At 43.8% G+C, this 26445-nt stretch overlaps 1 protein-coding gene across 6 annotated transcripts in view; it reads left to right on the forward strand.

The window, feature by feature from the left end:
* Nucleotides 1–5838: 5838 nt before the first annotated feature.
* Nucleotides 5839–26445, forward strand: part of SKAP1 (src kinase associated phosphoprotein 1) — a 308856-nt gene continuing 288249 nt past the window's right edge. The window contains exons 1-4 of one of the 6 annotated variants that reach the window (XM_083408759.1): nt 5839–5996; nt 7086–7169; nt 9571–9635; nt 23706–23769. In XM_083408759.1, the coding sequence (XP_083264885.1) occupies nt 9609–9635; nt 23706–23769 (91 nt within the window). In that variant the 5' untranslated portion in view covers nt 5839–5996; nt 7086–7169; nt 9571–9608. Of the gene's footprint in view, nt 5997–6018; nt 6111–6538; nt 7170–9570; nt 9636–22062; nt 22181–23115; nt 23145–23705; nt 23770–26445 lie in introns of those variants that run through there. The other 5 variants (XM_083408757.1, XM_083408762.1, XM_083408763.1 and 2 more) reach the window with 5 other exon arrangements.

Below are 26445 nucleotides of genomic sequence, written 5' to 3' on the forward strand. Positions count from 1 at the left end.
AAATGGGTGGAGCCGCCTCCTTCAACTCATTGGGAGTTAGAAAGACAAAAGACAAAGTTGGGAGTTGGGCTGTGTGAGCTAGAAGCAAGGCTGCAAGCTGGGCAGCTGAGAGATAGAACCATGCCTGATTTCTGCTGGATTCCAAGGTTGTGGCTATGGGAGAAGCAAGAACCCCTTGGGGTGTTAATGTGGTGAACCCCTCCATTGTAGGCTGAGGCTGCATATATGTGTAAATAAACCATATATAATAAAGACACCACAGTCTCCGCTGTCTCTCATTCCAAGGAAACCGAATACTGGGTAGGTGCCTGGAACTGCTGGAATCTTGCACTGCTCAGAGACTGGGGTGGCATGGAATAGTGCTTTAGAGATATATTGCATAAACAGCCAATGCTAGCAGACACAGAGAATACAATGGATCATGCTCAATCTCTGGTTGATCCACATTCTTACGCATTAACTCCAGCACTGCCAAATGCACACATAACATTTGACTTTTGGTTTGCTTTCTTTTACCTGTAGTAGCTAGGGAATAAATAACTTGCTCCACAGCAACCTTGATTTATATAAGTGTCCTGGAACTGTCTTTTACTATCACCTGTGGGTCTCCTGCCATTGGCACGGTTCTTGTGGTATCAGTCTAACTGATAAAGGCATAAGAATGCTGACCAAAAACACTATTAGGGCAGCAGATCAGCTTTGTGGAGGAAGGCTTTACACAGGAATTAATGGGAGGAGGAAATGTGCTATTGGTAGGAATGGAAGGTGGGAACAGCGGGTAACCTGGATAAAAAGTGGAAGAGCCCTCAGGAGCTATAATGGAAGGGTGGAGAACATTTTGACCTCCGCCGGAAAGCCTCGCAGCATGTGGCTACTCCCATCACCTCCTGTCACTGCTGTGAGTCCCTGCAGGCCTCTGCCGCAAGGACTTGCAGGCCACCGCCATTTCTGCTGCCAAATCCTGCCGCCACTGCAAGGCCTCTCAGGTCAGTGCCTTTACTGCTGCCACTTTGCGCCACTGCTGCGAGGCCTTGCAGGCCACTGCCATTGCTGCCACCACTTTCTGTTGTCACCACGAGGCCTCACAGGCCACCACTACTGTTGCCACCTCCCATCGCTACTGTGAGTCCTCGCAGGCTCTCTATCACCGCCGCAAGGCCTTGTAGGCCGCCACTGTTTGTGTCACCTTCCCAAGACCCTGCTGGCTGCTGCTGCTGCCCCCTCCCGTCACCTCCACAAGGACTCGCAGACCACCACTGATTTATCCGCCACCGCAAGGCCTTGCAGGTTGTCGCCGCTACTGCCAACATGTACTGCGGTCATGGCAAGCTGTTTCTGCCACTGCTGCCTCTGCCTCCTAACAGACCTGCTGGCGGTCTGGCAATCCCAGATTATTTGTATTCACTATGACTCATCGCCATATTTTGGATTGTCTTAAATGCCACCATTTGGTAGCCAAGCCCGAAATCAAAAGTTCTGTTGGGATGCATTTTGGCTTGCCTGTTGATGAAACTGAGTGTATGATGACATTGTCCTGTTCGCCTCTGTTTAGTTCCATCCTTATTTCAGACATTGTGGTAGATTGCAACTTTTAGCTGGTGATAACATTGCAATGTTTAGCTGGTGATATTGTGAGGTTTAGCTGCTGATAACATTGCAGTGTTTAGCTGGTGAGTTATCATGATTAGCTGGTGAGTTATCAATATGTTGAAAACCAGATACTGCCTAGCCCAGGCTTCTTCAACCTTCCAGATGTTTTTTGGCCTACAACTCCCATGATCCCTAGCTAGCAGGACCAGTGGTCAGGGATGGTGGGAATTGTAGTCTCAAAACATCTGGAGGGCTGAGGTTGAGGAAGCCTGGCCTAGCCCTTACACACATTGTGATTCATGATATATCACCAGCTCAAATATTATGAAACAATTATCACAATGTGAACTTCAAACCGGTTTTGGACGATAGATCGATAGATCACCCAGCCCTAGTACGCATGGGTTGACCAGTTGTAAAACTGGTATGCTTGTATCAGGTCGGACCATTGATCTATCTAGTCCAGTTTTGTTCACTCTGACTGGCAGTGCATCTCCAGAATTTTCCCCATCACCTGCTATCTGTGTTTCTCAAGGTAATCTTTATAGGGCTGATGGGGGATGCTGCTGATTTTTTATGCCAAGATCACACTATATATATTTATTGCATTTATACCCGAAATTTCCTCCAGGGTTCTCATATATTTGTATCCTCACAACAATATTGTAAGGTAGACTAGGCTTACAAACCTTGACTAGCTAAAAGTCACATGGCTTTGTGTGTATTTGGCCCTGGGCTCCTCAATCCTAGACTACATAGATACCATACACTTAAAGCATATGGCTTCCCCCAAAGAATTCTGGGAACTGTAGTTCACCCCTCATAGAGCTACAATTGGCAACTCCCTTAACAAACTACAGCTCCCTGGATTCTTTGGAGGAAGCAGCATGCTTTAAATACATGGTATGTATGCAGCCCTGATCTGAAACTCCAGACACTAATCCACGCCGGTTTGTAGATAATCCCAAAGACTACTTTTGTTTCTCTTCCAACTCTTTGATTCTGCGATTGCTCGCTTTACCTATCTTTATCCCATTCTCTTAATAATTAGCTAAGAAGGCCTGAAAGTATGAAAAAGAGCAGTATGTGGTTTCCTTCAGCTGCTCAGCCAAGTTGGCAGAGTCTCTTTACCTTTAAATATCAGCCACCCATGGTGAAACAACTCTGACTCCATGTTGGCAGTGCAAGGGGTTTCCATAGAGACAGAAGTGCAGGTCGCAACCTCTGTAAATGTAATCAGAGCACTGGAGCTGCTTGTGTGTGTATAGACAGGTTTAATTCTCTTGGTAGTGGGAGTTCAGTAATGCGGCATGTATGTATAAGCAGCTCTTGGTGACTGACAACCTGTTATCTTCAAGATGGCTCAGCTCAGAGCAGAGCTGCCAGTCCATCTTTTAGAGCTGTCTTCTCTGCTGCCTTTTCATACACTAATTCCACCACGGACCCCCATTGGGCCCGCTTGTCAGCATGCAAGAGCTTGAAAATATAATAACCATTCCAGCTATACTCCATCTGTCTGGGTTTACAGCTGCCTCCTCACAATGCCAATTTTATAAAATCAGATCTGGAGGACCTGGCTGCTCCCCCTCCCTTCAATCCTTTATGGGATTGACCTGCTCAGTTTACAAGGGAAAGTGTTTCCCTTGTAAACTAAAGCAAGCTACTGCCTGGCACTTGCACCTTGCCTGATCCACCCTCTCCTCCTTCCCTAGCATGTTATCCGTACTTCTCTCATCGCTTCTCTCCTTCCATTGTTTCCTGCCACTCTTACAATATTGTAAGTTCCTTGGGGCAGAGACCTATTATTTTTGTATATGCTTGTTCATAAAGCTTTTTGTATATGCATGGCGTGGCAATAATAAAACCTGCCAAGTCTTCCACTTTCAGCGAACTACACCAGAGACAAAATAAAATTGGGGTGGAGTGGATCTCAGCAACTACATTCTTCCAATATGAATTTGCTCATGTGAAACTGAATATATTATCTAACCTAATTCATTGTTTTCTGTATTCCTACTTACAAATGTTGCTGGAGCTGGGGGGGGGGATAAGGCATAAATGGATTGAATCTGGCAATTCAATTCATTATTAACTTAGGATTCATCAATGCAACTTAACCTATGAGGTTTGTTTTATTTTAAATTATCTTACTGTGTCAAATTTCAAAAGAATTCAACACCAGATACCACACTACATACTCACAGAAAAACACTTGGAGGACAGTAAAGAAAGGATGCGGAACCCATGGCCCTCCAGACAGTGGAGGTTGGTCCATTAGGGCATATGGGGCATTGCCTCACCAATCCTTGTCTGCCCTCAGTTTACTTAAGTCTCAGTATTGTGAAACTCAGCAAATAGGAGGATGAGGACAAAACAAAAATTTGTTGGATTTGTCTATCATTGGTTCTGATTCCACTTAATTTTGGACTCCGTGACTTACTAGTCCTAGTGAGCATCGGCCACCAACGCCTCCAGATGTTGTGGGATTCCAGTTCTCACCATCCCTGACTATTGGTCATGCTAGCTGGGGCTAATGGGAGTTGAGGTCCAACAACACCTAGAAGGCCACAGGTTCTCCACCTGTGAAATAGTGATTTAAAAATAGTGATCGGAGGAACCAAGAGCCCATATGTTCAAGTGGCCTCCAAAGAAGTCTCTGATCTTAACCTTGATTATGTGCAGAGGTCTATTGGTTTAAACACCAACTTCCTTCTGATTTGCTTTGAAATATATGCAATCTATCAATCTCCTCCTTCCTGCTTTTCTGGTCAGTGTTTTTCACTGGGCTCCTGAGTTGGCATTTAAGAGAAGCACTTCAGTTCAAAGAGAGCATTTGGGCAAAGGGGGCTCATTTCTTTTGGTAGCTAATTAAAATAAACTTTGTAGAATCTGACCATCCAGTGGTAAAAATCAAAAGTTTTGCAAGCACACTTTTGTGGTTATTACTTCTTCTATACATGCCCCCATTCAGAACTGTCAGACAGGTGAAGAAAAGAACATCACCCTACTCTTAGGTAGGGATGAGGAACCTATGGACCGCCAAATGTTTGTTGTGCTACTGTTCCCACAATCCCTGACCACTGGCTTTGCAGGCTGGGGATGATGGGAGCAACATCTGGAGAACCACAGGTCCACCATCCCTGTTCTAGGGCTTAGAACTTTTTTATTTTATATTTTTTTGGCTGGAGCCTGCTATTCACCATCTCAAGAGTGTGCTATTGTCCCATGGGCAGTATTGGCTGTAGGGCTTCTTTCTTGTAAAATGGTCTTCTTTTATTTCCTAATGGGGCAGAGTAACTGATAATTATGTCATTACAGGGTGCATTTCCCCTTCTTTATCTTTGTATTGCAAATACCAAGATTAGTATATTTATGTTTCTAGAATGTAATGCATTTCAGAAAATTTCCAAATGCGCTGACATGAAGGTAATCGCTTAACATACAGCCTAGCCAAAAGCAAAGTACTTTTAGCAGCCTGATCCTGCCCATTTACTCACAAGTCATTCCCATTGAGTTCAATAGAACATTCTCCTGTGCAGTGCATTTGTGTACGCACTGAACTGAGAGTAAGGTAAAGGTAAAGGGACCCCTGACCATTAGGTCCAGTCGTGACCGACTCTGGGGTTGCGGCGCTCATCTCGCTTTATTGGCCGATGGAGCTGGAGTACAGTTTCCGGGTCATGTGGCCAGCATGACTAAGCCACTTCTGGCGAACCAGAGCAGCGCACGGAAACGCCATTTACCTTCCCACTGGAGCGGTACCTATTTATCTACTTGCACTTTGACGTGCTTTCAAACTGCTAGGTTGGCAGGAGCAGGGACCAGGCAACGGGAGCTCACCCCGTCGCGGGAATTCAAACCGCCGACCTTCTGATTGGCAAGCCCTAGGCTCTGTGGTTTAACCCACAGCACCACTGAACTGAGAGTAGGCCTCCATTAAACTCAACTGAGATTACTTCAGAGAAGACATGTAGGATTGCAGTTAAGCTTTAGGCTTTTACACACACTTTGCTGGAAGAAAAACCCACTGACCACAGTGGGACTTATCCTTGGGTAGATAGGTTAAGCTTGCACTGTTGAAATAACTATTACAATCTCAATAGAATAAATACAGGAAATTGGAGTTCAAACCCATAGGCCTTAAAAGTGGTTAATTTAGTCGTTTTACCTGAAGGCAGGGGTTGGAGAACCACAGGTCTTGTGGGGGTGGTCTTGCGGGCCATGCCTTCTGCTCTGGCCACATCTCTCATTGGCCTTGCTCTGCACTCTCCGCAAATGATTTTGCTTGACTGGAAAGATTCCTTGTACTCTTGCCAATGGCCCCTGCTTCCCTGACGGTGGTTTGCGTGTGTGTGTAAAAATGTCTGGCTTTTGTGATGCTGAAATGCATAGCCTGCTGCACAAAGGTAAAAGTCACACCATTGCTCTCCCCACTTTTGCCTCAGGCTACACCCGCTGCTGTCTCTGGAAAGTTCCACATGAGGGAATGTGGCCTCCATGCCGAAAATTGTCTTATTAAGGTATCTGCAGCATTCATGTACAACATGATTCTGTGTTCCCTGATTTATAATGGAGTCTGCTATTAGAAAAAAAAAAAGACAGCAATAAAAGGATACATGGGGGCGGAGGGAGAGATGGAAATTGCTTAGAAGCAGGGCCAGAGGTTCGGTAGGGGTGCGGGGCAGGAAGGCCTCAAGCTTGAAGGAGCCTCAGATTTAGACACTTGTTAATTCTTTGGCATTTTGAGTTTTGCCTCGTCTTTTTTATGTTCATCGGATCAAATGGTGACACTCTCAACTCGAGAGCTGCAAATTTAAGCAACTAAGGCACACGATTTGGTAAAATACTTTTTTGTTAACTGATATCAGCTGTGATGCAGCATGAAGGCAAGATTTCCCCCCTCAGTAGCCAGTGTATTTGCATAGAAAAAGGCTAGAAAAGCGTTTGTTAAATCAAAAACCAAATGCTGTTTTACTCTTCTTTTTGGTGCCTCATATTGTTTTTGAGTGCCATCACTTTTCTGTGGCTGCCTTTATTATGCCTAGGGCCCCCAAAACCCAGAAGTCTCCTGGGCCTCCCCAGGCCTCGGAGCGGGCCTGCTGAGAAAGATAATTCCCCATTGCTCCCCCCCCCCCCCACTGCTAAGGCTCTTCTTCTTTGCATGGCTGCACCTCCTTTCGCACCTCTGATCAGGGTGTACAGAAAACGGGGAGCAGCAGAACGGCTCCCCTGAGAGCGGATGAGGCTCAGGGGTCCTTTGTGCAAAGGAATTGGTGGGGAAAGATTGGGTGGGAGGCAAAATACCAGGTGGATGGCCGTGGGGAGATTTTTTCCACCTTTGATCTCACACTGTCCTGTTCATCTGAGTGGAATACAAAGTGAGGGTGCCAGAGAGCCGGCACTTTACCTCCGCCGTTCAGTCGGCGGGGGAGAAGCACTGAGCGAGACCGACAGACTGTCACTGGCAAAATGAACTGTCACCTCCCATTTTTCAGAGGCGCAGAGGGATGAATTGCGGCTTTGAACCGTGTGGCCCGTTGTTGATTGAGTTCCGCTGTCTTCGAACCCCAGCGAACAAGGCAAGTTCATTTTCACGCTGACGTTCCCGCTGCTTATCAATTTGGGAGCCAGGGAAATTAACTGCTTCAGAGCTAATTTCCTTCAGAGCTGTGTCTCTTTGGGAAGTTCCACATACGCCCAGGCAACTTTGGGCTTCTTTGTCCTTTCCTTAATTCAAGACACATTAAAACTCAACATTTCAAGCTTTATGATACTACTTAAAATAGTCATAATAGTTTTTCCTGAAGAATGCTGGGAGTTGTAGTTTATTGGGGGTATTGAGAGTTGTTAGGAGAATTCTGTTCTCCTCACAGAGCTACAATGGTCAGAGTAGTTTAAAAATCAATCCCTTTTCACAGGGCACTCTAGAAATTGTAGCTCAATGAGGGGAATAGGGATCTCTTAACAACTCTCAGCACCCTTAATAAACCACAATTCCAAGAATACTTTGGGGGAAGCTGTGACTGTTTAAAATGGCATCATGGTGCTCAAAATGTATAGTGTGACTGTAGCCCCAGACTGGCTGGGAAAGAATCCCAACATCAGACTAGGCATTGGTGTGGAGGCAAATTCTGAAATGTAGGCCCTCATCATCACAATCCCCATAGCTATGCCCTCGTAGCCACACATTTTCTAACATTATACAGCAAAAATGATTTTTTAAATACCAATTTTGACATTTAGGTTTCACTACCAGGCTAGCTTTCCCCCCTCACACCTCTGGCACTTTGCCTGACATCCAGCCCAATGAAGAATTTGGGTGGAACCACAAGCTTGTTCAGTTTTCTGACATTTAGGTTGGACGTAAAAAAGGGACTTTGGAATGTTTCCAGATTACAGGGGAAGTTTAACCCATAGTCACATATACTAATGCAACCTACTTCTTCCTCTTTAATTTTTGCAGGGCATGGTGCAGGTAGCCTGTGGACCTCTGTGCAGCTTAGGCTACTGTGTTAAGTGATTTATAAATGGTTGAAATGAATAATAAAACATACTCAGAGACATGGGAGTTGCAGTCCAGGTTCCCCATCCCTGCTGCTGTCAGAGGGACCATCTCTTCCTGACCATTGGCCATGCTAGTTGCCATAGATGAGAGATGTGCTGCGGCACCCATTCAAAAGCTTCAGCAACTCCTGCCACTGAAAAGCATCCATGGGCCCAGTGGGGAGAGTGATGAATGGCAGCACAACTGAGTTAGGCTGGTTAATGGCCCTTCCAAGTCCCTGGGGCCCTTGGCCAGAGCCTGACTTGGCTGACTGCTGGGCCAGACCTAAGAATGTGTGAATCCACTGTTCCGTGAAAAGCTACATGATGATTTCCCAGACATTACAGTGATTTCAAAGGTGGAAGTGATATCCTTTGGGGTTTGTTTAAAAGAAGCTCAATAATTTTGGGGTCTTCCTAAAATATGGCAACCCTAGAGGTGGAGAACTCGTTGAACTCCATCTCCCATTAAGATCTGGAATCTTGGAGCTGATAGTTCTATTAGACCAAAGGAAGTGACTAGGAATCTCGTGTCAGATCACTCTTAGAATCTCCTACAAACTATCGTTCCCATGATTCTTTAGGGGAACACATGATTGCAGTGCTAGCATAAACATAATGTAAATTTGAGGTACAGTCAGGCATTTGCAACAAAATCCTAAATCTCATTGATTTCATTGGAGCTTACTTCCCGGTGAGTGGATGCAGGATTGCAGCCAATTGGCACTACAACGTCTTGGTCTGGTCCTGTTGGTGGTGTACAGTGGTACCTTGGGTTAAGTACTTAATTCATTCTGTTCTTAACCTGAAACTGTTCTTAACCTGAAGCACCACTATAGCTAATGGGGCCTCCTGGTGCCGCCGCGCCGCCGGAGCACGATTTCTGTTCTCATCCTGAAGCAAAGTTCTTAACCCAAGGTAATATTTCTGGATTAGCGGAGTCTGTAACCTGAAGCATATGTAACCTGAAGCGTATGTAACCCTAGTTACCACTGTATTTAAATTCCAAGCAGCACCCATTACAAATCTTTGTGTCAACAGGAGGCAGGCTTGAGGAGATGGATATACACACCACAGACTTGGTTAGCTGGGCTGTTGAATGCCATGTCAGCTACTCACAGAGATCACTTGACAGCCAACTGCTTGCCTTCCACTTTTTCCCCCAGGATAGTCTTTCTGATAACAGCAAGGAGAGAATGCAATCAAGGGAAATTCAACTGGTATAGGAAGGACCCATCGTGTTTCTGTCATTGACTTACTTGTTCAATTTGGAACGGGAGGAGATGTTGTCCGCGTAGATAATTAACAGCTTATAACAATGAAGAATTGTGGAATTCAGTTTCAAAAGATGCAGTTATGGCCACTAGTCAGGAACTTTTATTCATGATAGTAAAATATAGTCTCTAGGCTGGTGCTAATGAATCTGTGGTCTTCCAGAAGTTGCTGGACTACATTGGCCATGCTGGCTGGATCTGATGAGTCCAACATCTGGAGGACACAAGGTAAGGATGGAAGAATTTGTCAGTTTCGGTTTTCTCAGTTTCTCATTTGTCTAATCTTAAATTCAGTTCTCCACATTTCTGCAGCAATTTGCTAATCAATCAATCAATTAAAATTCTCATGAAAATTCTTTAGCAATTTAGTGCAATGTTCTCCTTATAAACACATTTTCATTCCTGTGTAAGGAGAACAATAGCCGGTGCCACTACCTCACCTTTTCTGACCCTACCTATACTACCAACTTGGATAGGTTGTATTATGTAACTTTAACTCAGGTCTGGCTGAAGATTTTGCTGCCAGAAACAAATGATAAGATGCCTCCCATCCTTGTTCTGTGTACAGAAGCTTACTGACCTGGTTATTGAATCTTACTTCAATATTGGGAATGGGGTAGGGTACTCCAGTGTATGGCTGGGGGCTCAGGAGAAACCACTGTGTGGTGGGGCTGTTTTTTCTCCTGTTTTTTGTCCCATTCTGCCTAATGGTGGAGCCAGTCCTACTTCAATGGTTATGTCTTTTCTAGAAAAAGTTGGGAATGAAAGCCCGGTGACATACTGAAAATTCTTTTAAAAATCATTGCAGCGCTCCCATCCATCCATAAACTATAATTCCCAGAGTTCCTTGGGAGGAAGCAATGGCTATTGAATCAAAATAAATCTGTAGTGCGGATGTGCCTTTTTTCTTTCTCATTCAAAAAACAGAAAGCAGCTTATAGAAAGAAATAAAACCAATTACATAAACTCAGCAACTTCCATTAAAGCATATCAACAGTGATTAAGAACAAAAGCTGGAATCAGTTGCATAGCTCATTGATTTTATGGGACGTACTGCCAAATAAGCATGACTCAGATTGCAGCCTTGGCTTTGACTGAATAATCCTTTGCTTTTTGTATTTATCAGATCTTCATATCACTGTTATAAATTTACCAAGTGCATTCCTTACGTTTATTTTATCTCATTCATATGGATGTGGTTTTCCATTTCTTATTACTCAATTATATATAGGCTTATATAAATTGTAGTGCTTTAACTTTGCTGTCTGTGTGACGCTCTTGGGATGCCAACAGAAACTTAGTTAAGAGATAAATTAGAGGTAATCTCAGAACTCTGGCATTCTATAAATTATCCGCTGGGATGTTGATCCATAACCCAAAGAAAAGCTGGTGTTTTTCAAACTGATTTCATCCTCTCACACATACACAGTGGTTTCTATTATTGCACACCTGGAGTGCCCTGTGTTTATATATACACACATATCACAGTGTTTGCATTGAGGCTGCAGCAAGAACAGGCTGAATTCTGTTGTTCTGTACTTGCAAACAAATCCACCTCCTTATTTTGTTTTAGCTGATCCCTGTTGCTATCTCTATGGCCTTTTATGTCGGTTTCTGCAATAATGACTAACGCACAGGTGTTACCCATTGATTTTGTTCACTGGGGTGTGGGTGGGTGTTCATTCAGTATTCAGTTGGATATGGGTCCTTTTGTTAAGACTCGGTATACTAAAAAGGAATGAAATGATCAACAAGCCTTCTAAATCCCTGCTCTTCTATCTCAATGAGTTTCTCTTGTATACTTGCTTCCACACATTCATCCTCATCATCCCAACCATAGTCTGTTGGAAGCCAGTACAGTGGTACCTCGGGTTACATATGCTTCAGGTTACATATGCTTCAGGTTACAGACTCCGCTAATCCAGAAATATTACCTTGGGTTAAGAACTTTGCTTCAGGATGAGAACAGAAATCGTGCTCCAGCGGCGTGGCAGCAGCAGGAGGCCCCATTAGCTAAAGTGGTGCTTCAGGTTAAGAACAGTTTCAGGTTAAGAACAGACCCCTGGAACGAATTAAGTACTTAACCCGAGGTACCACTGTATAAAGATAAACAGGTTTGTATCAGACAACTCAGGTGGTATGTCACAGACACAAGAGGGAAAGGCATCCTGTAAAACTTATCCACTGAGTGTTGCAAAGAAAGTGTTTATCCATACAATCTTATTTATAATTGAGGCACCAGCTAATGATACAGACGGGGAAGAGATGGCAGAAACCTAAGGACTTAAGGGCATTTTTGAGAAGGTAGGGAAGGCACCATGAGCCAGCCTCATCAAGGGCCTAAGGTTCTCTTAATTTAGTACTGAATGGCAAAAGTATTGAGAGTTGTTGTTGTTGTTTTGATTTATTACCTGCCCAAGGTCCAAGGGCAGGTCACAGCAATTTAAAATACAGCTTTAAAAACAGTTTAAAACAAATTACAATCCCAGGAATAGGGTGGGTCCTACAAACAGTGTCATACGCCAAGGTAAAGAAAGAGGTGTATATTCAGCATGTGACAAAAACTGAGTAGCGAAGGTGCCAGACCCACTTCTGTGGGGTGGGAGTTCCACAATTTGGAAGGATTTTAAGTTCCTGCAAAGATCTTTGGATCTTCATGGATACTAAAAGTAATCAGCTGGAAAGCCCTGGGGAGAGATTTCATATCAGATTTTGACTGTGTTGGAGATATTTCAGGGAAAAGCAGAAGTTTAAATGGCATTTTTTGATTTATTGAGGACTAAGAGCACAATCCTATATACAGTACAGTAGGTTCCCCAGTGTTCCACGGGGCTTACTGCCAGGAAAATGCACATAGGATTGCAGCCTGAATTGTTAAAAGCAGTGTATTATAGGAGGATTTTGTTGTAGTTACTTTTTATATCTCATAACTCTGGCAATATAATCTAACACATCAAATACCCTTCTTTTAAAGTAAAGGGTTATATATGGCCATTGACTTGTTTATAGCAATAATGATTTCTATCCATTGTTTAGAACCACAAAGTAAAGACAGGCCTGCTTAAACCTTCAAACTTGGTGTCTCAAATATTTCCATCACAGGACTAACATGGGGCCACTTGCTATAAAATACAACTGAGACAGAAACCTGGAGCCAATTAAGGTATTTTTATTTCTTTTTAAAAGAAGAAGTTGCCATGTAGCATTAGGTTACAGGCTGAGGTGGTTGTGAGGGAAATAACCTGGTTTAAATGCTTCCAGTGCTTTTAATTAAATCAAGCAATATGCCATAAAAGTGTCTAGGAATGCAAGGACTCCATAAAGGAAGCAGAACAGAAGAGTGGTGCATTTTTACAGATTGTTAAAATGAATAGTGTGCTGAATGATTTGTTGACATAGGGCACTTAATTTATTTAAACACAAAGTAGGCATAGTAATGTTTTTTTTTTATTGTGATGAAGTTGGACAGTGAACATGTAAGTGCTGCATGAAATTGGAAAGCAGTTTTGTATTAAACTTTAACAAAACAATCCTATACAGGTCTACCTAGAAGTAAGTCCTACTGATTTCAGTGAGTCTTACTCCCAGATAAGTGTGGCTACATACACACTATGCATTTAAAACACATTCTTTCCCTCAGAGAATTCTGGGCACTGTAGTTAAGGGTTGCTGGAAATTAAAATTCTGTGAGAGGTAAAACTACAGTGCCCAGAATTCCTTGAGGGAAAGAATGTGCTTAGTGAAAATAATATAGACCATGTTTTTTTTAAGAGAACTGAAGAAAATTTGAGAAAAGCTTGGTTTCCCATGGTGTTTACCAGGGGTGGCATTCTGGATGTTCTTGGACTCCCAACTCTCACTAGCCTCAGAATCTCCAGGGATGATGGGAGCTGGATCCTAGTAACATCTGGAAGGACACAGGTTCCCCCTCCCTTGTGTACACATGTGCACACTTGTTTTGTTTTTTTCTCAGCTCTGGTCAAGCAGCGTTTGCAGGTTAAGAGTCAAACCCCACATTACAGCCAAGTATAATATTAGCCCAAAAGTCCCTTCCCTGGAGAGGATGTTTATTAGCAGCAATGTAGGGAGGAGGAAGGTGTATTTAGCCCAGACACTGACAGCCTGTTACCACAACTAGTGTTCCAAACCGATCTTGCAAAAATCAGGCAGAGGGAAGCAACTAGGGAGAAGGAGGCTTCAGTGGGAAACTACCTGGCAAGGGAAGGATGAAGCCTGCCATTCCTTTTTTCCTCTTCTGCACTGAAGAGTGTTCCTTCCCAGAAGGCATTGCCTTGCTGAAGGGGCCATAGGGTTCTCATTACAGACAGCTGCAGTGCAATGTGTAGTTTGGCTCTGAAACAAAACCAAACCCTGCACAATCTGCTTTAGCAGAGGCAAAAGTGAGATGGATATCCTCTCTGTAAAAATTCCCCCCATCTATCTCCAACCTTAAATTTTGTTTTTAAAGTGTCCTTCAGGTTTTAAGTTTTGAAAATGCTTGGGAAATTTCAGTTTTTCTTTGTGCAACCCAGAGCTCATTGCATATTAATATGGGCTTTGGTGGCTTTGGTGGCAGTTGGCCAACAGTACACTATTTGGACATTTTTGTTCTGTCCAGGACTGTTCTGTCCATTTTTGTTCTGTCCAGGACTGGTGTCAATGGTCAGCAGTGTCCAGCACCTGCCAAGGTCCACACACCAACAATGGGGTCTCCTTGGAGCAGCAGGGTTTTCTGGCTCTGTTCTTCTTTCTTGCCATTGCTGCCTGTGCACCAGCTTTGTCCACATACATGAACAGTGACAAGAGCAAAGAGAAGGAACTGGAGCCTCCACCTGCCTTGCTCTGTCATCTGTCAAAACCACCATCATCATTATTATCATCAGTAGTAGTGTGAGTGAGGCATAGAGGGAGAAAGTAACTGAATGGGCAGTGTTGACAGTGATAGGAGGGGAATCCACTTTGAGCATTTTGCCCCCATGCCAAATCTGGATCTGGCCACATAACAGAAGCTTCACCTAACCATTTTGCCATGGGAAAAGTGTTGATATACCAGAATTAGGACTAGCAGCCCACAGTGGCCAAACTGATCTTGAAAATCATCACAGAGACTGTGATCCTCCAAGCCTCTCTATCTGGCCTCTGAGACTCTTTCCAGCCACGCCCTCTATTCTCAGGCCAGCCACCCCATGTCACACCCTCTGAGTGTTTTTTCCTGGCTGGAATGTATCTTCAGAAGGAAATGCAACTCTCAAGCTGAAAAAAGGGTTCACCACGCTTGTTCTAGGTTAAGCTATAGACCTTTGTCTGAGCCAGGGCCAGCATCAAGACATGGTATTTTGGGGCAGCTGCTTAAAGTCCACATCCATCTGGGACGTGACTGCTGGCTCCCAGGGCCTCATTACCCCATTCATTCTCTTCTTTCCTGTTCACCTGTCCTCTCCAAGTTGAGACAAGAGTGAGGGGATGGAACATCATCCTCCAGTTGTCTTGCACTCTCTCTGTGGGCAGTTGTGTAGATTGGATCCAGAGGGGAAGAGGACAAATGAAAGGGCAGCAGTGGCAGTCTCATGGAGGGAAGAGCCCACCGAGGGCATCTTGCTGAATATCTGCAACATGCATCTCGGCCCTCAGTTCATGCCAGTGTTACCTCCAGCCATGTGCTGCTTTCATTTCTTGGCTACTGCTCCTAATGCTTTTTCGATTGACAACCTGGTTGTTAATACTGAGTGCTCAGTAACTCCTGTCCTTTGTCACCTAGTGTGGATTTGTGCTGGCTGCCTGCCTGGCTCTGGACTGTAACTTCTTTCCGCTGCCACACTTTTCTTTAATAACATGGCTTGTTAGAAGTGAACTATCTTCATACACCAGCTTGGGTCTGATCCTGCAGAGTAGGACAGATAACTTTTTAATGCCAAGGGTCACATTCCCTTGGGAGCAAGCTGTCAGTGGACACATACTTGTGGTGGGTGAGGTTGGAGTCAGAGCCAATAATGGGTGAGACCAGGGCCAAAGGGAGGTGGGCACCTCCCTTTCTGACTGTCACTCCTCCTCTTCCTCTTCCTCTTCCTCTTCCTCTCTCTCCTGCCTCCTTTCCCCCTTTCCTTGCTACTTGCTTGAAAATGGCCAGGAGCTGCATATAGACCTCAGGGCATAGGTTAGGGACAACATAAGAAGCTGCCTCATACCACATCAGACCATTGGTTCGTCTGTGGTTACATTCAGTTGGTGGCCCCTGTTGCCTCACCCATGCTTCTGTTTGTTCCCCACTTGAGCACAACCTAGCTGTTTCTGAAGACCCAAACAATATGAACAGACCTGTTTCTACTGATTGCTGCCTATCTACAGAAGGCACATTTAAATTTCAAAAACCCAGTTAGGTGATGCTTTCTTGAGATCTCCACACAGTGCATATGTCACAGTGCAGTATCTATATCATGCTTTTCATTAAAAAAAAAAAGTTTGGGGTTTTTTAATAGAGAGGACTAGCACAAGACCCCTTTATCACTCTTGCTCAAGCCTTAGGCAAATAGCAGTCTTGCTCAAGACATCAGCATTAATTTTCTGCATTTCTGCTTTTTAAAAATCTTACTGACCCCTCTGACTACAACACTCCATTCTGCCCATTGGAAACATAACTTAAGTCTGGAAACTGTTGCTTTTGCAGTTCTAGAGAATTCTGTTTTAAAGGTGCATGCACGTGGGTACTGAGATGCCTGTGTTCACACCCAGAACAGGAAAAGGATTGTGGAGAGCCAGGGAGTGGTGACTAAGAGGCAAGGGAAGAAACACAGCATGATAAATTACATCAAGCTCATATGGATGGCAAGTGATGGAATAGCGATGAATGTCATGACTGAAAATAATCTGGAGTGTGTTGGACACTCGTGCGGCAATCACACACGTACTAAAATCAGATCTGAATTTGCAAGATAATGTGCCTGTCTGGAAGCACCCCTAAAATCCAGATATGGGTTCATATGGTTGAAAGTTGTCCCTTTCGTAACCAGATTCCAGACTATTTAGGATAGTCTTCTCCAACCTGCTGGTATCCTCCAGATGCTTTGCACTACAGCTACCATAAACTTCAGCCAACATGGCCAGTGGTCAGAGATACTGGGAGTGGAAGTCCCAAACATCTGGAGGGCACCAGGTTGGGAAGTCTGGTTTAGAGGGTTACACCTCAATAGCAGCACCTAAAATGGAGCCTAGGAAATTTCCAAACTGTCTTCAAGGGCAGCTCTTACACTAACGCAGTTGGGTGAATTGGCCTATTGACCTGATCTTCTCCAGATCCTTTCCTTCTCTACTACCTGTGCTCACATCATCCAGTAAATGTTCTTTTGAGCCAGCCACTGGCTGGCTGTGTCCCTTAGTATCAGGTGTGAGAAAAGCATCCCTTCTTGCAGCCCTTTACGACACACAGCAGACCTCCTCATTAAGACTCAGTCTTGTCAATAAAAAAGTCATTAGAGGAGATGTTGGGAGAAAGGAGCCGTGATGCTGAAGACATCCAAGGGAACAGGGAGGTGCAGCTCCATCTCATATTCTGACTGCAAAGGCAAAGAATCAATAAATTCCTCAGCTTTAAACTGAGGGCCATCCGTCAGTGGGGGGGAATAAAAAGGCGGTGGGAGAACTTATCTTGTGTCTCATCTCTACCTACTGTCTGTGGCATTCTTCCTAACCTTCTTTTCCTTCAACACCTGATCAATGTCAGCTTCTTTTGTCCCTCAAAAGCCGTAGCTGGTATCTCTGTTCCCATCTCCTCCGATTCCCTCTTACCCTTTCTGCTCCTCACATATTCATGTGCTGTTTGCCCCCCTTTGTTTACTTATAGTCACAAGCTTAAATCTGTGTTTTCTGGTCTTTCATGGTGTGTGGATCAGACTTGTCACCAGACCTTTAAAAAGTATAACACCCTCACACTGAAATTCTGTGTGTTCGTCTCATCAATAGCTCTCCAACGCCAAAACCCAACTTTTTTTTTTTAAAAAAAGATTCTCAGAACTGAAAATCTGTAATACCAATTAACAGATTCTGTGGGTTAATCTGCTTAGGGCAGATCTCTTCTGGTTCTCTTTGTTCCTCTGGTGCTGCTCATCCTTCATAAGACTAGAATAGAGACCTGAGGGAAGTGAACTGAAATGCATGCATATATATATATATATATATATATATATATATACACACACACACACACACATATACGGGGTGAGTCCTTTAAAAGAGGCCCTGTGGATACAGAGTACACATGTTCCACAGGGCCTCTTTTAAAAGACTCACCCTGTATGTTCTAATATACGTATACAAATACACACATCTATATAGTAATTAGTACTGAAATTAATAGGACTTAACTCATCATTTCAATGGGATCTAAGTGCATCTAAATTGGGCTCATCCAGACTTCCTTTAGTGCTGTGTTTCTAGTCAGGATTTTAAAGCTCCAAGGAGCTCAAGGTGGTGTACATGGTTCTCCTCCTCCCTATTTAATCCCCACATCAATGTTGTGAGGTAGGTTAGGCAATGACTGACCCAAGGTCAGCCAGTGAGCCTCATGGGATTCAAACTCTGATCTCCTAGGTCATAGTCTGACACTCTAACCACCTCACCACACTGGCTCTCCTATGTACACACCCTTTTAACAATTTAGTTGCCACTCTCTCCATGGTTCTTCCCATGTCAGTTTAAAAGATTTCTACCTGTGTGGTGAAGCTTCCTGGTATGTTTTCATGAAACAAAAGCGGCAGACTTCCAAAGGGGCTAGGTCTCCCTTGCATGGTTTTTAAATATGTAAGGAAGCCTAATGTGTAGGCAGAAGCCTTAACATATATCTGAACCAACGTAGGAGCAATATAATAGCTAACATACCTGTAAAGATACTTATAAAGGGGCTCTGAGAGAGAAATTTAGTTGTCTATACTAAGGGCTCCGAAACTATGGTCTTCGGACCACCAGTGGTCCACAAGATTCATTCAGGTGGTCGGGAGTGTTCTCTGTCGATTTGTGGTTGAAGATGAGAGACGGCACATCCATCGCATTAAATATTCATATTGATTTTTTATTGTATGCTGTTGTTGCTTGTGTTTCTCATATTGTGTTTTATTGTATTACAATTTGATTTCTATGAAATTCACATTGTAATACAATAAAATACAATGTATAATAAATAAAACAAGCAATAAAAAAACAGTTAAAAATAATGACAGGATCTAGCACAGTGCATTACAGATGCTACAACAGGCATAAAAACCATTAAGCGGTCTGCCAAGACCCTCAGCAATTTTCATGTGGTCGGTGTGGGGAAAGGTTTGAGAACCACTGGTCTATAGTGCAATGTAAAAATGAATATTAACATAAATATCCGTAGAATGCCTGCCATTATAATTAGCAGGGTGGTTATAGAGAGAGGATTTGTATGCTGCAGGGAACCTCTGGAGCACAATGTCTATCTTTGCAGCCCCAATGAGGTCTCTGTCACCAATCATCAGGGCCAGGGGGCATGTTCTGTTCCCATTACAATATTGTCCCCAGGTGCAGACTTGTGCTTTCTCCCATAGAAATGAATGGCAGCCATTCACTTATATAGGAGAAAGTAAATCTGAATGCTTCTGGTCACCATTGGGACAGTTATTCCAGTGTCTGGAGTGGAAAACAGGTTTTGCCTATCTCACCTGTTTGGTCTAGAGTAAAACCTGTATACAACTAAGTGAGAACCTTTGAGAATCAAGCCAGCCCCTGTCAGCACAGCTGACAAACGCCGGCTCCCTCGGCCTGAAAGCGAGATGAGCGCCGCAACCCCATAGGTGCCTTTGACTGGACGTAACCATCCAGGGGTCCTTTACCTTTTACCTTTTACCTTGCTGTGTTTCATGGTCAGGTTACAGTGTTGATGAAATGTTGGAAATGGAAACTAGCTTTCAGGGCCACTGACAGATGGGTAGAAGAGGTCAGATTTTGCAGGGCCCAAGGTCAATAGGGGCCCCAGACCCTTGCCTTTCATTAAAAAGAGAGTAAGTCAATCAGACATTTCTGAATGCAATTGTTCACCATCCTTAAACAAGATGGCACAAGGCATTTTTGTGCTTGAGGCATAAAATCCAAGTAACACTCACCATGTTGGTTAAAATATAATTATAGACCAAACAATTTCCTGCCTTTTAATGGTACCACTCCAATCCACTGCTTGAGGTGGGCTGCCTCCCCACCCTGCCCAGTGGCAGGACTTTCTCTGTCTTAGTGCTGGTACACAAAATAAACCTTTGCTGCTGAGGTGGGGAACCTAAGCTGAGGTTGTTGGACTCAAACTCCCATCAGCCCTGTCCCTTGACCATCCTGATGGGGAGGCTGATGGGAGTTGGAGTCTATCAACATAATGGAGGGCTTTAGGTTGTCCACCCCCGCCTTTGTTACTGCCTGCTAGCCTTTCTTTATCTCCTTTTAATTAACAAGAAATTCAGTTTAACTTCAGGGCTGCCTTTTGAAGCAGGTGCAGGGAGGATGCCATTGAGCCCAGGTGATGTAGTTTAACCTTGTCACACTTATTAGCATTTTAGAAGAGGCAGGAAGTGAGTGGGCAAGCCCAGATTTTGATGTAAACCAGGAGAGCGAGTGAGAATAGATGGTGACCTAAATGCATTTGAGTATTCAGATGCTCTCCCAGGTTGCTGTGACAGGAAAAGCTGGACTGCTCACCTCCCCTGACAGGCGCTCAGTCCACAGCCACACAGAACACCCCTCACAGCAGCACGTCTTCCCTGCCAACCCTCTCTCCCTAGATCCTCTGATATTCCAGTGCCAAAGCACTGTCTGACTTTCGATTACAGGGTGTTTTTTTCCCCTTTTAACCTTGCCGCTCTTTCAACTCCCTTCAAGTCTTCCCCCCCACCCTCCTAAGCTCAGTTTCCATAGTTACTCCCAATCAGATCTCCTGACTTTGTTGGGGGAAAATTGGATTTCAAAATCAAGAGGAGGCTTCAAAGGAATGTGTCCATTTAATAGGCTATCGCTAAAGAGAGAGGCTGCCTGCTGAACTCAGAGGAGCCCAAGACGAATAAGGTGGAGCTCTTATCAGGCTGTGTTAGGGGAGGCAGCTTGGCATCTCAGGCGCAGGAAATGTTGATGAGATATGGCAGCGATGCAGTAGAATTTGCCAGTCACACAACCAGCAGCCTTTTCTTTTTGTCTCGCCTGCTCCAAATTGGTCTCTGACAGTGATTAATTTCTAAAATGACAAGTGCCAGGGCTCCAACCTGCATGGAAGCAATGCATTCTAACCCAGAGGACTGCCCCAGGATGTGTGGGCTTCTGGCGGTGGCTACAAGGACAAGGGAAATGCACTTTGCACATGCACAGATGCGCTCACATCTTGGGCTGAGAGCCCTGGCACCGAGAAAGATTCTGACTGAAGCATATAACTAAATAAAATAATTCCAAGCCTGATATGGCTTACTCTGCAGTAGTAACTACAAACTCCAATGGGACAATTTGTGGATTAAAATGGAAAAAAGGTGTGGGTGTGGGTGGAAACAGGCCTGCCTACCTGCCTTCCCCCCCACTGCTATTTACTGCCAATATTACGATTCTACATGTGTGTGTTTGTGTGTTTAGATACTATAGATTGATGTGTCTGGGATTTGGGGGTTTGGCTTTTAACCACGTGGGTTCAGTGTTCTGTTATCAGTTACTGTTGCTTCTGTTACCGTCAGCACCACTGTGCTATTTTATAATATGTATCTCTGCTCAGAATATGTAGGTCTGCTCTGATTTCAAATTGGCTTCTATCTATACCATGGTAGCATCCCAACTGTGGCCACTGTATGTCCTTGAACAGAGGTTTCTTTAACGTATGTCATGTGCAGGTTAATTTCTCTATGTCAACTATGTGACTTTTAGAAGACATCTGAAGGCAGCCCTGTTTAGGGAAGCTTTTAATATTTGATTAATTATTGTATTTTAATATTTCATTGGAAGCTGCCCAGAGTGGCTGGAGCAACCCAGCCAGATGGGCGGGTTATAAATAATAATAATAATAATAATAATAATAATAATAATAATAATATTCAGAAACAAATCTTTACCTACAGTATAGGTGCATGTACAATCCTTTTGACAGAGTCAGAGAGGGGAGCTATTTCACTCAAGGGGACCCAGCCACTCCCATGGTTTATTTATTGCATTTATATCCCACCTTTTTCTCCAGGGAGCTCAAAGTAGCTTACATGGTTCTCCCCACGCATTAACCCCACACAACTTTGTGAGGCAGGTTAGGCTGAGATGCAGTGACTGACATAAGATCACTCAGTGAGCGTCGTGGCCAAGTGGGGTTTGAACCTTGGTCTCCCATTCTAAGTACAAGACTATACTGGCTCTACAAAGAAACTGATTTCCCTCCAACTACTCATCCATCCACTCCCTTCAGTTGGATGAAGCCAGGTATACCAGAGTCCAATGACCCATTGCCTTAATGTGGATTGTAAACTCCTTGTCCCTCTTTTAATTCCCTCTCATCCATGTGGCATTCTTCTCCAACTACAGCTGTCCCACATTTTGTTTTCTCTAAATCCAGCTGCAAATCCTATGCGAATTTCTAAATCCTAGGCAATCGATTCAGCTTTCCTATTTTGGTTTTCAAAGCAAAGGGAATGCCATTCAGAGTATTGGCATGGATCACATTTTAACAGTAGTCATTGGGATACTTTTAATTATTTGCCTTGGTTTACGAACAGCTTAGTTTATTAACAACTTGGATTAAGTACGCTGCAAACCCAGAAGTAGGTGTTTTGGTTTGTGAACTTTGCCTTGGATGCAGAACATGTTCTGCTTCCTGTTGAGTGTAAATTGAGTCCCCTGCTGCTATGGGAAAGCACGCCTTGGTTTAAGAACGGACTTCTGGAATGGATTAAGTTTGTAAACCAAGGTACCACTGTACTAGGGACTGGGATTGTTGGTTGAATTCAATGAACACAAAAGGCGCACAGAGAGCCAAATTTCATGCATGGAGACAATAGCACAAAGATAAAGGTGTTCAAAGGAAGAAAACAGGTGACAAAGCAAGTTCAGAGTTACTAATTTCTAAACAAAGTGGTAATGGAGCTCTGAGTTTGCTCAGAAGTCCTGCACACTAATGGCCTGCCCATGAGGTGGATGGATGCAGCCTCCACACGGGCAGAGGAGTCCAAGGGCTGGATCCCCCATGGTTGCTCTGCTGGTACCCCTTTGCTACCGGAGAAGTGAGGAGATACCACTGTGGCTTCTGGGTTCCAGTGAGAACTCACAAGAGCCTTGTGAAATCTTGCAGCGCTTTCCAGACCTTGTGGACCTCTTGTGAGATCACCACCACATGACCCTGGTAAACAAGGCTTGGGTAGTGGTGGACAGCACCTTACCTTTTTTGTGTCATGTGGCAAAATGGGACTGGCCGCCCCTGGCAATAAGAAAAATGTATCCCACAACTGTGGTTTTCTCTTTTGTTTACCTGATCCAGGGCATTAATAATGAACTCAGGAGTGAACTTGCAGGTTCCAGGATTGATACTTGGGCTAAATTGTCCAGGCACAGCATTTTCGCTGAAGGGATACAGCATTTTCCACCACAGACTCACCCGGCAATTAATCTTACACTCTATCTGATTCAAACACACCACATCCTTTTCCTCTTCTTCTGTTAAAGAAAAAAAAGTTCAGAAACTGGGTTAGCCTTGGTTCATTTTCAACTACTGGCTCTAGCTTCTGAAATGTAAGCACTTAAGCCTATTTAACTCATCAGGAATAAATTTTGGGTAAACATGCTTACAGTAGCGTAGCACACTCCAAACAGTCAAGGTCAGTGCTGTCTATAATGTGAATATCTTACAGCTGATTCCTATGCTTGTTTACTCAGTCTCATTATGTTCCATAGCACCTGTTCTCATGTAAGCATACATAGCATTGTAACCTAAATCCTAGAGCACCAGAATACCTTCTTCTCCCCACTAAGATTTTAGTCATATCTTTGGATATGCCACTTTTACCAGAGACTAAGGAGTACTGTAAATGCTTGTCTAGAAAGTAGCATAACATTGACAGCTGCAGTTGCTGCCTTCTCTCACAGGTGCCTGTTTAGGCTTCACTGTGGTGTTAGAGACGCTGGGACTTACAGCTGCAAAGGATGAGGCCGTCCTATAGATAGTCCCTCCCTCACTTCCACCCACTCTTGCCTCTGCTCTACCTTCGGTTTCTTCCTTTCTTCTTCAGAGACCGTTAATAGTAGCAGAATCAAATAACTACAGCAAGTTTTTGTTTGGCATTTTAACCTCAGAACTTGTCACCAATGCAAGCTGCAGGAGGTGCCCTCCCAGAGGATGTCCAGAGGCTCTTTGAAGGTAACTAATGAAGTTGTTTGAATAATTAGGCCCATCCCCCTACAGTTTAGAAAAAGAAAAGATGGTAGCCACAGCACGTTCTTCTACTTCAGGAAGACTGAATGTGGGTTTCTCTTTCATCACCTTTCCTTTCCCTTTCCTCCCTAACAGTGCTCCTGATTACATATATTTGTCCCCTATTATTATAGGGCTTTATTACATTTGAAGCAGTCTTGATTTTCAGCATTTTTCAGTGTTCTTTCGGGTGTTGTGAAATGGTAGAGTTCATGGGTGAAGGCCAACACCTTGCTAGCTGCAGGAATTCTACCGAAGTGGTGTAGTTTTATGAAGGAATTAAAGACACAGTCTACTCATATTTGAGGAACAGATGTAATTGGGTATAGGGATGAGAGTGATATTAAAGGAGGGCCTAATTTAGCTACTCCACACTACCTAAAAGGTTGAAACCCCATTGCCCCCTCAAAATGAATTCTTCCACCCCCACAGCTCAAAGGGATCTGCAGTAAAGCAGGGATCTTTACAAACAAAATTCTCCAGTGATTTAAGATTCATGGTACCTCCCCTTATTCCAGGAATCTACTACCTTTAAGGTGCTTCCAGACTGCTGCTGTTTTGTGGGTTGGATTCAGTAGTATCCTAGTAAATCCAGGTTACTCAGTTAAAGTGGATATTGTGTTCTTGCACAGTAAACAAATTTCTTCCCTGAAATCTGAGTTTTTTGGTAAGAAAGTGTATGATGATAATAACCTTCCTGCAAGCAAATTGGAATGAATGCTGATGTCATATAACCTCCTCCCACAAACAAATCATGACGAATGCTTGATAAACAGGTTGCCTGGAAGCTACCTTAATTTATATATTTATTTATAATATGATATGTAATCTCAGCACAGGTTCCTTTTGAAGTTGTTAAAGGAAGTGTGAACATCTGCTAAAATTAGAACGCTTTAGTGATTCATTTTTAAGCAAATCGTAATTTGCCAATTTAAGAGTGCATATGGGACGCGGGTGGCGCTGTGGGTAAAAGCCTCAGCGCCTAGGGCTTGTCGATCAAAAGGTTGGCGGTTCGAATCCCCGCGGCGGGGTGCGCTCCCGTTGTTCGATCCCAGCGCCTGCCAACCTAGCAGTTCGAAAGCACTCCCGGGTGCAAGTAGATAAATAGGGACCGCTTACTAGCGGGAAGGTAAACGGCGTTTCCGTGTGCAGCTCTGGCTCGCCAGACAGCGCTGGCCCCCGGCCTCTTGAGTGAGATGGGCGCACAACCCTAGAGTCTGTCAAGACTGGCCCGTACGGGCAGGGGTACCTTTACCTTTACCTTTAAGAGTGCATATTGCAAAATCACTTTGTATAACCTCTTGCGATGTCAAAGGAAGCATGAGGATCTACAAAAGCTACATTTTGTTTTTAGCAGGCAACACAAGTCTTGAATATTTCTCTCATTTACTTCTACAGTATTGTATTACAACAAAAATAACCCCAATAAGTAAGTTATACCTCTTACTATGTGCCTTTGCTGACTAAACAGAATTAAAAGATATCAGTCTAGTGATTAAAGCTTGCATTCTAAAGGCATCCGTATGTTATTTTATTGGGCATTCATGATGGAGTCCCTAAGACAGTTGGATGGCATCTTGTACACCTCCTTCCGGCAACTCCTGCAGCCAAGCTGATGCCAAATGTCTTGTTCTGCTTTCCTTTGGACCACATCATTGAGACTGAGAGGGAGGTCTAATCGTCTGGGCACCCCTTGACTTCCATATACACTACCCAGGCGTGTGCCCCGGAGAGGTCACTTCAGTGCTGCTAACTCAGGAAAAACAACGCTGGAGGCAGCAGTTACAAGTCTCTGGTTTTTGCAGCCACAGCAGGTGCTGTGATTCTCCAGCAATTTGACTTTACCTTGGAGACAACCTCCATTGTCTCTCAAGACAGACATATGCCAACTACTACAACAACAACAACAACATGATTTGGGTTCCTTATGGCATCACAATGGTTATATGCAATTCTGCTTTTACTGCTCTTTGCAAAATTTTTGGGGCAAACATGCTGTCTTGTTTCCTGTCTACGCGTGTCCCATATCTTCCTGCTGATATCCTGTAACATTTTTTTTTAACCACAAATATTTAAAGTTTTCCTCCTGTTTTTGTTGTGTTATAGTTCACGAGTGCCTCTCTCAGCAGCAGTAATGCAGTAACACTGCGGAAGCATTGTAAAACAATTAATAAAGCAGAATGATGTGTGGGCGATCCAGTATAAATCCACCATTATAAATCCACTATTATTGTATCAATGAATGGCATGTTGTAGAATACACCTGTAAAAAACAAAAAATGAAAACAGCACCAGACTGGAGGATTTCTATGTTAAAGCCACTCAGGCAGTTGCAGTTTACAGTTCACCAGTAAAATTGCTATAAAATTCATACAAAAACCTAAATGTGTACTACCACCACTTAGAAACTACAGACACTATTTAGAAGCTATAGGGTGCATATATAAAGTGTTCACGTAAATGACAGGGAGAGAGCAACCATTGCAATTGACTCAACCAGCATTAGAAGTTAAATGTCTGGACAAACAGGAACATTTTACTCACTCCTTAAACTTAAGAAGGTAGGTACAACTTTTCCCTTTTCTTGCGAGGAATCCTATTCGGAATAAGGGAATTTCCCTT

Source organism: Podarcis tiliguerta (assembly GCF_965153285.1).
Source record: "Podarcis tiliguerta genome assembly, chromosome: 13".
Lineage (NCBI taxonomy): Eukaryota > Metazoa > Chordata > Lepidosauria > Squamata > Lacertidae > Podarcis > Podarcis tiliguerta.